The sequence below is a fragment of the Dipodomys merriami genome, unplaced genomic scaffold (genome assembly GCF_024711535.1).
Source record: "Dipodomys merriami isolate MVZ:Mamm:240054 unplaced genomic scaffold, mDipMer1.0.p SCAF_51, whole genome shotgun sequence".
In the NCBI taxonomy this organism is placed as follows: Eukaryota; Metazoa; Chordata; class Mammalia; order Rodentia; family Heteromyidae; genus Dipodomys; species Dipodomys merriami.
This window is the reverse complement of record NW_027206080.1, coordinates 8,844,609-8,858,726: the sequence shown is the minus strand read 5'-3', so window position 1 is coordinate 8,858,726 and position 14,118 is coordinate 8,844,609. Positions and strand designations below refer to the sequence as shown.

Below are 14,118 nucleotides of genomic sequence, written 5' to 3'. Positions count from 1 at the left end.
CTAAAATCAGGAACAAGGCAAGGATGCCCACTGTCTCCACTCCTCTTCAATATAGTCCTAGAACCCTTAGCCAGGGCAATAAGGCAAGAAAAAGACATTAAAGGGATCCGCATAGGAAAAGAAGAAGTTAAACTATCCCTTTTTGCAGACGACATGATACTATACCTCCAAGATCCCAAAAACTCCATCCCCAAACTCTTAGAAATCATAAATCACTTTGGCAAAATAGCAGGATACAAAATAAACCCACAAAAATCAGTTGCCTTCCTATACACTGATAATGTACAGGAAGAGAGGGAAATAAAGGGAGCAACCCCATTCACAATAACCTCCCGAAAAATAAAATATTTAGGAATTAACCTAACCAAAGATGTAAAAGAACTATTTAATGAGAACTATAAAAAGTTAAAGAAAGAAATTGCAGAAGACACTAGGAAATGGAAAGACCTCCCATGCTCCTGGATAGGCCGACTTAATATAGTAAAGATGGTAATACTTCCAAAACTAATATACAAATTCAACGCAATTCCTATTAAAATCCCAATGACGTACATCTCTGAAATACAGAAAACAGTCCAAAAATTCATATGGAACAACAAAAGACCTAGAATAGCCAAAACAATTCTAGGGGATAAAGACAATATGGGAGGGCTATCCATGCCGAACTTCAAACTCTACTACAGAGCTATAATAACAAAGACAGCATGGTACTGGCACAAAAACAGACCCGAAGACCAATGGAACAGAATAGAAGATCCAGAAATAAATCCACAGGCCTACAGCCAGCTGATATTCGACAAAGGAGCCAAAGACATACAATGGAAGAAACACAGCCTCTTCAACCGCTGGTGCTGGGAAAACTGGGCAGCCACATGCAGAAAACTAAAAGTGGACCCCAGCCTATCACCATGCACCAACATCAACTCAAAATGGATTAAAGACCTTAACATTAAACCTGAATCTCTGAAACTACTGCAGGACAGAGTAGGAGAGACACTTGAACTAATAGGCACAGGAAGGAACTTCCTGAACAGAGTCCCAGGGTCACAACAAATTGGAGAGAGACTCGACAAATGGGACTACCTTAAAATAAAAAGCTTCTGCACAGATAAAGCTATCGCAACCAAGCTAGAAAGACAACCAACTAATTGGGAAAAAATATTTACCAGCAATATATCAGACAAGGGGTTAACATCCTGTATATACAGGGAACTCAAGAAACTAATCCCTCCCAAACCCAACAAACCAATTACTAAATGGGCAAGGGAACTAAAGAGGGACTTCTCAAATGAAGAAATAAAAATGGCAAAGAAACACATGAGGAAATGTTCATCATCCCTGGTGGTGAAGGAAATGCAAATAAAGACAACCCTGAGATACCACCTTACCCCAGTCAGAATGTCCCACATCCACAAATCAGCCAACGACAAATGCTGGAGGGGATGTGGAGAACGAGGAACGCTATTACACTGCTGGTGGGAATGTACACTCATACAACCACTTTGGAAAGCAGTCTGGAGGGTCCTTAGAAAGCTAAAGATTGACCTCCCTTACGACCCAGTCATACCACTTCTAGGCATCTACCCTGAACAACAGGAACCAATATACAAAGACACATGCACCTCCATGTTTATTGCAGCACTGTTCGCAATAGCTAGGATATGGAAACAACCTAGATGCCCCACCACAGATGAATGGATCCAAAAATTGTGGTATCTATACACAATGGAATATTATGCAGCCATTAGAAATGACAAAATAATGGCATTTGCAGGGAAATGGATGGAGCTAGAAGGAATCATGTTGAGCGAGGTAAGCCAAGAACGAAGAGACAAACAGTACATGGTCTCCCTGATAAGTGGATGATGAATCCAAAATGTTAGGTGATATGACAAAACTAACAGGACTTAAGAAACAAAGAACTCCCACTCATCTGGTTGAACCACTACTAAATATCCCCATGCTGCTGATCACGTGTATGGTATATAACATATGAACACCGTTATATATTACAGACTGTGATAGACAATTTGCTCCAGGAAAGTTAGAATGAACGTGTGACTTTAAATGAGCATCATTATTCCACAATACTGTGAATTTCCGGAAATTAAGTAATCACTTAATCACAATCAAAAAAAAAAAAAAAAAAAAAAAAAAAAAAAAAAAAAAAGAACCTTGGGGAAGGGAGGGAGGGAGGGGATGGTAGGGAGAAAACAATGGAGGGGGTAACAATGTTCAAGAGGAAGTGTACTCATTACCCCACTCATGTAACTGTAACCCTCTGTATAGAATCTTTACAATAAAAAAATTAAAAAAAAAAAAAAAAAAAAAAAAAAAGAAAAAGTACAAGGAAAACGGCAAAACTTTTCTTGAGAGACATTAAAGAAAAGCCTAATTAAATGAGAACTATATTGTGTTCACGGACTAAAAGATTGAATCATGTATGAATATAATTTACTTTACAGATTTACGAGATTTTTGAGCCTCATTCAAAATCTAAGTAATTTTTCTGGTAGAACATGATAAACTTACTTCAAAATTATACAGAAATACAAAGGGATAAACAATGTCCAAGACACTTTTAAGTGAGAAAGTAAAAGGACTTCTGTATCATATATTACAACATTTTAAAGCTATATTAATTAATATAGTGTGTTACAATGTAGGAATAGACATCCAAACCTGTGGAATAGAATAAGGAACCTAGAAACAGACTGCCATGCCTGTAGACTATTTATGCCAATTATAACACTGTAGAACCATGAGGAAGAATGAGCTTTTCAGTAAGTAGCGTTAGTGGGATCTCTAAGAAGAAACAGGAGCTAGCCCTTACACAAAAATTTATTTAGATACAAATGGAGTAAAGACCTCAGGATGGAATACAAAGTATTTAGTTTCAAGAATTCGGTCCGGGTTTTAACCTGTAAAAGTTACCTTGGTAGTAACCAGTTGTCAATGAGTTCTAAATTTCTTTTACTTCTTAATCTTCAGGAGTCTGTGAGTAAAAGTCTTTCACTTTTACCACAGCAAATACTGTCATCATAGATAGTGTGATTGTCATATTCATGGGTATAAGTCCTCCTGTCTTGTCACAGAATGTAGGTGATGGTATCTGATAGTGTAGCCTGGCTTTCTAACTGCTGCTAGTGCCACTCAAACATACACTAGATCAAATGGGGCAGGATAGTATTGCCAACAATATACAACTACTTTCCTGTGAGCTACTAGCAGTATTTTGTCTCTCTCTCTCTCTCTTTTTCTTTTTACTTATTTTTTCTTGTCGGTTGTGGGGCTTGAACTCGGGGCCTAGGCGCTGTCCCTGAGCTCTTCAGCTCAAGGCCAGCACTCTACTTCTTGAGCCACAGCGCCACTTCCGGTTTTCTGGTGGTTAATTGGAGATAAGACTCTCAGGTACTTTCCTGCCCTAGCTGGCTTTGAACTGCGATCCTCAGATCTTAGTCTCCTGAGTAGTTGGGATTACAGGTATGAACTACCAGTGCCTGTCTGTCTGTCTCTGTCTCTCTCTCTGTCTCTCTCTCTCAATTACATCAAGAGGAAGAAACAGTAAAGATGTATCAAATCTTTTTTCTTTTTTGCAGTACTGATGTTTGAATTCAGGGCCTTAGTCATCCTAGGCAGGCACTGTATTGTTTAAGCTACACCCCAGAGCTCTCAAATCTTTAAATTGAACATACTGTACACTCGCTTTTTCTCCCAAATTCAATCAGAAGTCAATTACTGGTCATTTGGAGAATTATACTACTTCAAATTACGTTATACTAGAAGTAATGTTATTTGGGAAACTTCTCACCAATAGGCAGTAGAAACTGATGAAGCGGTTGAAGAGGAGGTACCAGATTCACCAGGATTAGAAAAGCAGGATAAAGAAAAAGATCAAAAGGAGCTTAAAAAACTTCGTTGTAAGTAGTTATTTTCCTTATTTTGTTAATTGTTTGAGTGAGCATCTTAGTTTTCATAGTGTTTAAATAAGCTTTATGCAACAGCCAATATCTGAAAAAGTTACAATATTAAGTAGTTGCAGCTCAGTACTCCAGTAATCTTTCTTCTTGCAAACTCATTATTGTCATTGTTCAACTTCATAGTTTATATTATATGATAACATTTTTGTCATCATAATTCATATGAATACTGTTCAGGTGTTGTTAAACTTGAAGGGAAAATTGTACATATGGAATCATTTGTAGGTATTTATTGACTGTTTAAAGATTTTACATAAACTCTTAAGAAGTCCATAGTCATGGAATATATTACATTCTGGCCACCAGGCAGCTGTGTCTACACTATGACATCTGTCCATGTGCACAGATACATTTAGCTTGTTACAAATAAGAGTAAGTAACAGCAATTAGATATTGTTCTTTGTTACCATTTAGTGAAAGGGACAGAGCTAAAGCCAGAAGTTTTAAGAAGAGTATTTTCTAATATAAACTATGAAGTGTATTATTGAAATAGGCCATTTGCTGTGACTCTGTACTTTTCAATCTATTTGAATTATAATTCATATGTTTCATAGTTTCTGGTCTTTAGACTGAATGATAGAAAAGACGTTTTTCTCTTATTCTAATGAAGGTTAAGGCTTTTATTGACATTGTTACCATGTAGTAGTGTCAGTAGAAAAATTATTTTTATTCTTTGCCTAATATATTCTTGGTTCTTAGGTTTCCCCAAACACAATTATTTGTAGGAAATACAACTTAGTATTTTTCTGTAGTGCTCCTAAGTCAGTACCAGAGAAGACAATGCAAAACATTTTGCAGGTAGTCCCATTCTTACAGAGTACAGATACTTACTGTGAGAGTTGACTTCAAATATGAGTGTGTTTATTAATGAGACTTGAATAGATAGAGATTTTGTTTTTATGGATTTTCCCTTTTTTTGGTGTTGTTTTGTTTTGTTTTTTGTTTTGTCGGTCATGGGGCTTGAACTCTGGGCGTGAGCACTGTCCTTCAGCTCCTCAGCTCAAGGCTAGCACTCTACCACTTGAGCCATAGTGCCACTTCTGGTTTTCTGGTGGTTTATTGGGGATAAAAGTTTCACTGCCAGCTGGGCGCTGGTGGCTCACGCCTGTAATCCTAGCTACTCAGGAGGCTGAGACCTGAGGATCGCGGTTCAAAGCCAGCCCGGGCAGGAGAGACCGTGAGACTCCTATCTCCAATAAACCACCAGAAAACCAGAAGTGGCGCTGTAGCTCAAGTGGTAGAGTGCTTGCCTTGAGCTGAAGAGCTGAGGGACAGCACTCAGGCCCAGAGTTCAAGCCCCATGACCGACCAAAAAAAAAAAAAAAAAAGTTTCACTGCCTTTCCTGCCCAGGCTGGCTTTGAACTGTGATCCTCGGATCTCAGCCTCCTGAGTAGCTAGGATTACAGGCGTGAACCACCACGCCTGGCTTTTCATGGATTTTCTGTAGTCATTTTACTTTTTAAAATGATGGAGATTCAAAAATATTAGTAGAATCACTTATGAAATAATATTAAAATCTGATTACATAAGGACATCATGATATCAACAGTGAAGGCATAGCAGTAGTTTTTAGTGATAAAAATAAAAATTTTGCTATAAGCTGTGTCTCTGTTCATTTTCTTTATCGCATATCTTCTTTAAACTACATTAAAGATAGAATAATTTGTACTGTGATTTTGACATAGGAAATTAAAATGTTTTGAATTCTCTATGGAAAACTTCTATCAGAAAAAATTTTTATTTTATGAAATGCCTAATATCTATTTTTTTAAGCCATGAAAGTATCTAGCATAGATTCTTCAGAGCAGAAAAAAACCAAGAAAAATTTAAAGAAGTTTCTTACCCGACGCCCTACTTTGCAAGCTGTTCGTGAAAAAGGTTATATAAAAGGTAGGTAGGTGAAGTGATTTTTATAATGCATGTTATGCAAAACCAGAAATAAGATGTTTGGAATTGAAATTACTAAATATCCTGTTTGGAAATTTCTTGTTTGTAAAAATGTTGCAATTTTTTAATCATAGAATTTTCAAGTACAGTGATTATAAGATATTAGAATAATTAACATTTTTAAAATTTACATACAAACTTCACTTTAAACATCATACAGAAATAAATGCCAAACAGTTTTAGAAACCCTGTATCTGAGAATGACAAGATATAAAGAGCTTTGGTTTTGTTATGTAAAGATCAGAAGTATAAATTTTTTATTAAGATGCATTATATTGATAAACTACTTTGTTAAATATGAACTCTTTTGTACAGCTCCTTAAAGATAATTAAAAAATAAATTGACAATGTAGAATAAAAGAAAGAGTGAACTAATCTTGACTACTTTATTAATTTCATTATTTTGTATATTTTTTTCATTTATAAGTACCATGTGCACTAACAAGATCTTTTTAAATAGGAAAGCATTCTTTATAATCATTTATGCCTACGTATGCCTGTAGTTTTTGTGAATGTGTTAATTCTCAAGATAAAAACTTCTTAAGTTCAAAATAGTGATATCCAGAAATAACGATAAAAATAATATTATAAGATGAACTGTAAACATAATATATTATAAGATGTACTATTTGCATCTGATTATGAGGTTTCTACCAAAAGCTATCACCAGAACATCTGCTTGTAAAAACATCTAAATTAAAATACAAAAATGATTCTCATTCAAAAGACATTTAAGGACTGCTGATTATCATCCTTAAAAATTACATATCAACAAGTCTTCTTGAATAAAGCACATGAAGTGGTATATCTAGCTTAGAGCCTTTTATTGCGGGGGATGGGGGGTGGTCCGGTTGTGGGCCTGAACTCTGGGCTTGAGTGCTGTCCCTCAGCTCTTCAGCTCAAGGCCAGCACTCTACCACTTGAGCCACAGCACCTCTTCCGGATTTTCTTTTTTTTCTGCTTATGTGATGCTGAGGAATGGAACCCAGGGCCTCATGAATGGAACGCAAGTGCTCTACCACTGAGCCACTTCCCAGCCCCACTTAGAGCCTTTAAAAAACAAAAGACTGACAATAAGTTAATAGACATTGTTATTAATTTATCACTTTCACTGAGAAAAAATAAGCCATTGTTGCCAGGTACCAGTGGCTCATGCCTGTAATCAAGCTACTCAGAAGGCTGGGTCAAGGTTCAAAGCCACCCATGTAATTGTAGCCCCTCTGTACAGTATGTTCTCAAATAAAATAAAATTAAATTAAAAAAAAAAAAAAAAGGTTCAAAGCCAGTCCAGGCAGAAAAGTCAGTGAGAGTCTTAACTACCATTAACCACCAGAAAATTAGAAGTAGCACTGTAGCTCAAAATGGTAGAGCACTAGCCTTGAGAGAGAGAAGTCAGGGACAGCACCCAGACCCTTAGTTCAAGCCCTATAACCAACATACACACACACACACACACACACACACACACACACACACACTCACTTTATGAGGTTATTCATCACTTCAAATAATTTTGCTTGTTTTCCTGAGTAATTAGCATTGATGTATAATTTCTATTTTTTTAAATTTTTTTTTTTTAACCAGGGCTGAGAACCGAACCCAGGGCCTTGCACACGCCAGGCGGGCGCCCTTCCGCTGGGCTAAACCCCCAGCCCCTTGATTTATAATTTCTAAACTGTTGGAAAAGGATTAGTGGAACAGTTTTTGAAGTATATTTCTTGGAATTAAGTGTCAGCACGTGGTGGGAGTGTTTGTTTTCATAGTGTTCAAAATGTTTGGATTTTTAAGAGCTAGACATGAGCATAGGAGCCCATCAATACCCATTTGCCTTCAAGAACTGCAAGGTCCGTCTCTAATGGAACTGGTACTAAAGTGGGACGTCAGACAAGATTGAAGCAGTACCAAGTGCTGTGAATCTAAGGTAGTAATAAAAAAGAAGTGACTAGAATTGAATTATTTTAGATAAACATAGTTACTGATAAAGAGGTGACGTTTTAGCTGAGAACCAGGAGTAAAGAAGAAATCGTTCTCTGCAGAGGACATACAAAGACTCTCCAGCATGAGTGAGTTGTATTCATGGAGTTTTGTAAGAAGCATTATTTGAAGTGAAATTGGACAAGTAGGGTGCTGTGCTGACCAAATAAGACATAGGTCATGGGAAACAGTGTGAGATACCACTGCACATGTTCTAGTGCACTTAGCCATTTAGCTCATTTAGTCAAATGAACTACATTTTAAGCAAGTGGTTCATCTAAAACAAACTCTCTTTCAGATCAGGTATTTGGATCTAATCTTGCTAATCTGTGTCAGAGAGAGAACGTCACAGTGCCAAAATTTGTGAAGTTATGCATTGAACACGTTGAAGAACATGGTAAGACAGTTTTTTTTGGGGGGGGGGTGTTGGTCATGGGGCTTGAACTGTAGGCCTGGGTACTGTCCCTGAGCTTGTCAGCCCAAGGCGAGCACTCTACCACTTGAGCCACAGCGCCATTTCCAACAGTTTTTTATTTTTTATTTTTCTAGCAAGCCAAACCCAAACTCTTTCTTTTGCCATCAAAATATGTAGGGTTTTTGAGATTTTGAGGGAGACCATCAAAAGTTCATTGTGATTCTAAGATTTTCTTTTTAAAGTATCTTGTTTATTAAAAAAAACAACAAAACATATGAGTAGTTAAGTGTATGGAATTTCTGGAAGCCACTTGGAGTTGCCTGTTGCTTAAAATACAAACAGCAGCAATTTTGAGGAGATTACATTTTCTTACTAAGAGAATGTTCTGTAATAAAATTGAGATGATATTTTAAAGTTGTTAAATCAGCTAATATTTCTAAATAGAGAAATCTTTCTTGTGTTTCCTGAAAATGAGACATTAATTTTTATTTTGTTGAACTTAAAAATTTATAGTATTTATGCTAGTATGTATGAATTAACAGTATAATAACATTAACTTGTACCTATCTAATTAGAAATATTTTGTAAAAATGAGAAAATACTTTTAATTTATTGTAATTTCTGCCAGTTTTAGATTCTTTTTTACTTTTTTCCATTAACTTTTTTTTTGTCAGTATGACAGTAAAGACACCATACTGTTTATCTTTATTCGTAAGGAGCTAAATGAATAGCCGTTAGAGATACTGTGCTTTGTTAAATTAAAGGCATTGTATACTTACCCCAGCACTATAGTTTTATAAGATTAATTTATCATAAACATTTACTATGATACCTTAGAGGAAAGTTCTTCAGATGTGATTTTACATTGTAAAATTCTATGCAAAATTATGGATCAGTTGACTTATATTGCTTCTTTTGCTTTTTAAAGTTATCTCCAGGTATTTGCAGAGGTTTACCTTTAAATTGTTAGTATTTTATGTTTCAAGAGATGTTTTCCTTGACCTAACCCACAGTAACCCACAGTCAGTGTGATAAACAAAATGGAGTTATTGCTGCTTATTAAGCAGAATTGAGAGTGACTTGTCATCCATCTCTTCCTGCTAAGAGTCTTAGCCATAAAAAGCCATTTGATTTTAGGCTAAGGCTAATGAGTGAGAATTCTGTAGCCAGGTGTGACAGTAAGTGCCTCTAGTCCCAGTGATTTGAGTGACTTCTGAAACAAGAGGTTTGCTTGAGCTCCTGCCTTCAACATAGACATTTCTAAAAAAGAATAATGGGTAGGGGAGGGGAAACACCTTTTAAAAAAAGCCAAAGTGTTTTTGTTTGTTTTTTCTCTAGCCCTGGGGTATGAACTCAGAGCCTGGGTGCTGAGCTTCTTTTGCTCAAGGCTAGCATTCTACCACTTGAATCAGAGTGCCACTTCCAGCCTTTTCTGAATAGTTTATTGGAGATAAGAGTCTCATAGTGGGAAGTGGCACAGTGGCTCAAGTGGTAGAGAGCTAGCCTTGAACTGAAGAGCTGAGTGACAGTGTCCAGGCCCAGAGTTCAAGGCCCATGACCCACCCAACAAAACAAAACAACAAAAAAATAAAACTAGAGGAGTCTCAATGTCTTCCCTGCCCTTCCTGTCTTTGAACCCTGATTCTCAGGTAGCTAGGATTACAGGTGTGAACCATGAGTGTCAGGCTCAACAAATACTTTTAAATGTACAATGTTGTTGTTATCTCTTAGGTCTGGATGTTGATGGGATCTATAGAGTAAGTGGCAATCTTGCAGTGATCCAGAAGCTGAGATTTGCAGTCAATCATGGTAAGATTATACTCTCTTGTGATATCCAATGTGTTACTTGTAATCTTTAGAATTGGTTTAAAGTAACTTGAAATATCCTGTTCCTACTTATTTTCAGATGAGAAATTGGATCTGAATGATAGCAAGTGGGAAGACATTCATGTTATCACTGGAGCACTCAAAATGTTTTTTCGAGAACTACCAGAACCCCTCTTTACATTTAATCATTTTAATGATTTTGTTAATGCAATTAGTAAGTATAATGTTTCTCTATAAAATGGCTTGTTTTTTAGTGGGTTGTTTTATTCCAGAAATTCTAAATGTGACCACAAGATGTCACTGTATATTATGAAATCTCAGCTTCCAAACCATGTCATTGCTTTCAGTTTCATAAGCATTTGCTGCAAGTTGAAATCTTTTTTTCAGAACAAGAACCAAGACAACGTGTTGCTGCTGTTAAGGACTTAATCAGACAGTTGCCAAAGCCAAATCAAGACACAATGCAGATTCTTTTTAGACACCTCAAAAGGTAAGAGAACTGCAGGCTTAGGAGCTATGATGTGATGTAACATACTGGGAGGCCCACAAGCGCCACCCACATGCAGATTTGGTTCCCAGTTGGGCCACTTGATGTCTTTGTAACTTAAAAAGATGTTCAACTTCCTGTAGCTTTGGTTTCTTATAGATAAAGGGGGTTGGTATTAAAGCAGGTTATTAAATGCAAAATATTTATATAGTGATTAGCAAGCACATGGTAAGTATGCAAAAATTGTCACTTAATTAGTATGAAGATGAAATTATTAATTAGAGAATATTATTACCCTAAAAAAAGCCATCATAGCTCTAGGTTATCATGGCTACTTAAGTAACTGATTTTTGTTCATCTTATTCTAAGAATAGTAGAATACTAAAATGACAACAATTAGAAAATTAACATAAACTTAATTTTAATATTTAATAAAAATGTTTTCCTCATAAACTGGAATTGTAACATATTCAAGACTGTGTCTCTGTCCAGTCTTTAAAATTAAGCTGAAATGTCATGTGTTTAAAGTTTGTTAAAGGATATCTATATATATCTAGGCCTCTCAGCTGTGTTTATACAAAGCGACTTCAATGTAGCATGCAGGTGGAATTCTACGTGTTTAAAAAGTTTGGTGCAACCTAGCACAGTGATTATTTTTGTTTTCTAAATGCAGACTTAATGTTTATAATACAATTTGAAATTTTTTTCTGTATTTTTTATTTTCTCTTGTTTTTTCTCTTTAGAGTTGTAGAAAATGGAGAGAAAAATCGAATGACTTACCAGAGTATAGCAATTGTTTTTGGTCCCACTCTGTTAAAACCAGAAAAAGAGACTGGCAATATAGCGGTTCATACTGTGTACCAAAATCAAATTGTAGAACTAATTCTGCTGGAATTAAGTGCCATCTTTGGACGTTGATTCTTATGGAAGACAACCTGTGGAAGAGAAGCTGTATTTCATCAGATTTCAAATTTTTATGTACGATGTATTTTGTTTTGGACCAAGCAGTGACTCTTTGATTTTGCACTTTTTTTTAATTTGAGGGATCATACAGGAAGGGGAGAATGAAGATGTCTGCTAGGCCCTCATATTTGCTGCTTTGTTTCAAGGTGATATGATTGTGTAGTTTTGGATCCATTTTATCTGAATGTGTGCATTTAATACTCTGAATTTCAGTACAAATTAAAGCTCAGATTTCTAACCTGTCATACACACTGGATCATTTGGTAAGAAAAGCTACATTTTTCCCCCCTCAAACTGGATAATGTAGAATTTCTTCTCTTGATCTGTAAGTTCTTCACTTGGTAGAAGAGTACTTAATATCAGTTACTTTGAAACATACTTGGGCATTTAAAACAAAATGAAGTATATTCATTCTGAAACCTGTGTATTTCTTTTTCAGGGTTTCTGCATGCAGTAGCAGTCTTAAGTGCTAAAATTCATTATAATCCAGACATAATCCCATTGGATGAAGGCTTGCTGTCTGTCTTGTATTGCACAGCATCCTTACTGGGATATCTTAGTTGCTTGTTTGGGCAGCACACTAATATTACCTAAAACACTGTGATTTACTGGAGTTTTACTTAGATAAGTCAGTTCAGGGTATTTGAGAACTGTCTTGGTAAACTGAATTGTAACTAACAATCCTAATTATATCTAGTGCCATATTGAGTTCTTGGTATCACCCTGTGGAAATGGACATTATTTGATGTAAATAGCTAAAGACTTAATGTCCTTTAGCTTATGTATATAATTGTGTTGTATAGTTTCAGAGCACATTCTAACTCTACATTTCTAATCATGATATTGGTAATATTTTCCATGAATATTAGGTTTCCTCCAGAAATAGGCTGATATTTGAGAAAATTAACAATGTGCACTTTTAGATTTTAATTACCTTTACAAGCAGATCACTGTAATATGAATGGTACTAGAAAAAAAGCTGAATATACTTGCTAAGTGATAAATGCACTACAAGAGGAACCTTTTAGATCATAATATTTAATATGTATAGAAAACATTAGAAAAAATATTACAGAGTCCTAACTCCAGTTTGAATAGTGGAAATCCACATGTATATTAGATAGATATTGGGTGGAAAATGATGTTGTTAAAATTGAGAATTTCCTTTTACATTACTAATGTAGATTGATTTGTACAATAAAACAGGGTTTGGAAGGTTTTGTTACAGGGAGCATGGTCTGTTGAAAATTTTTTAAATGTATTTTTCTAGATTAACTACTGTATATGAAATGTCTAATCTAATAAAAAAACTATAAGAAGCTTAGAGATTTTCCCATTAGTGATATGCATTTTGGCTCTTAATTTTTTTGTTTACTGTCATTTTCTTACATCTCATTTTTTTAAAATAGTTAACTGAACCCAGTGTTTCCTCTGGCAAATACATTTTCCTTAATTCATATCTTTTCTGTTCCTTTCCATGTCAACACCTCCCTGTGCCCAACACACTTTATTTTTCTTTAAATTTCTTTATCAGTATTTGAGAATGATTTGTGTCCACTATTCTTTTTCCCTTGGATTGCATTTATAATTTATAGATTGCCTTCCTTAGGAACAACTATCTTTGTATAATCTGTCTAAAAAATTTCTAAGTTGTGGTTAAGATACTGTATTTGTTGTTGTGATACTGTTAAATAGATATCAGACCAAACTACTTGACAGCTAAAGCAGATTGTTTCAAGTGGGGAGAAAAAGTCCCAAATCAGAATGTGTGTGTTTGCTTAAAGATGTCATTTATAACACAGTATGCTTTAGGACTGCCTGTTTCTTGATTGTATACCAGGAAAACAATTAGATTTAAATCTGTGATGTTCTTTCTCTTGGTGGTCATGAACATATCAAAGATTAAAATTGTCCTGTGCTCCTTGTTTCAAAGTACATATGTGTGTATGTGAAGTCTTAAATGTTTCATTGGTCTACAGCTAGTCATTTTATTGTAATATTATATGTACAATGAGATCTGTGTCTTGTGTTTTCATCCTTTGTGAATTAAAAAAAACTCACTTGTTTTTGTAATAACAAAACCAGTAATATTTTCCTGTCTTGGCAGCCTGATTTTTAGTAGAAAACATATTAAAAGCTAAAAATAAATCATCAGTGGAATTTCATTTACCAATAGGCCTTCTTCAAAATACCATTTAAAAATTGAAACAAAAATAGTTTAAATATACTAGTACAATTAGAATTAAAGAAAAATATTTACTTTGAAATTTTATAGCAATAGGAACTTTTACTTTTTCTTCTGGAGAATGTAATTATGAAATCTCTGAAAAAAATGATACAAATGTGTAAATTTTTAAATTCTTGTTTGAAAAGAACAAATGGAATAAGTCAGCCAAACTTTGGGCTTAGGGGCAGATAGGCCATATGTGTGTTTATAACAGATATACCAATCCCCACATATATGGATATAAAATGTATATTTATGCCATAGAAGTGAATAACCCATATCACTTACATATAAGTA

At 35.2% G+C, this 14,118-nt stretch overlaps 1 protein-coding gene across 3 annotated transcripts in view; it reads left to right on the top strand.

Annotated features, from left to right (window-relative positions):
* Nucleotides 1-13,610, top strand: part of Arhgap12 (Rho GTPase activating protein 12) — a 107,578-nt gene extending 93,968 nt beyond the window's left edge. For all 3 annotated transcript variants that reach the window (XM_069998265.1, XM_069998264.1, XM_069998263.1), the window contains 7 exons: nt 3,818-3,920; nt 5,755-5,871; nt 8,201-8,299; nt 10,049-10,126; nt 10,224-10,358; nt 10,532-10,634; nt 11,375-13,610. In XM_069998265.1, coding sequence (XP_069854366.1) covers nt 3,818-3,920; nt 5,755-5,871; nt 8,201-8,299; nt 10,049-10,126; nt 10,224-10,358; nt 10,532-10,634; nt 11,375-11,549 — 810 coding nt within the window. In that variant the 3' untranslated portion in view covers nt 11,550-13,610. The remainder of the gene's footprint in view (nt 1-3,817; nt 3,921-5,754; nt 5,872-8,200; nt 8,300-10,048; nt 10,127-10,223; nt 10,359-10,531; nt 10,635-11,374) is intronic.
* Nucleotides 13,611-14,118: the final 508 nt, after the last annotated feature.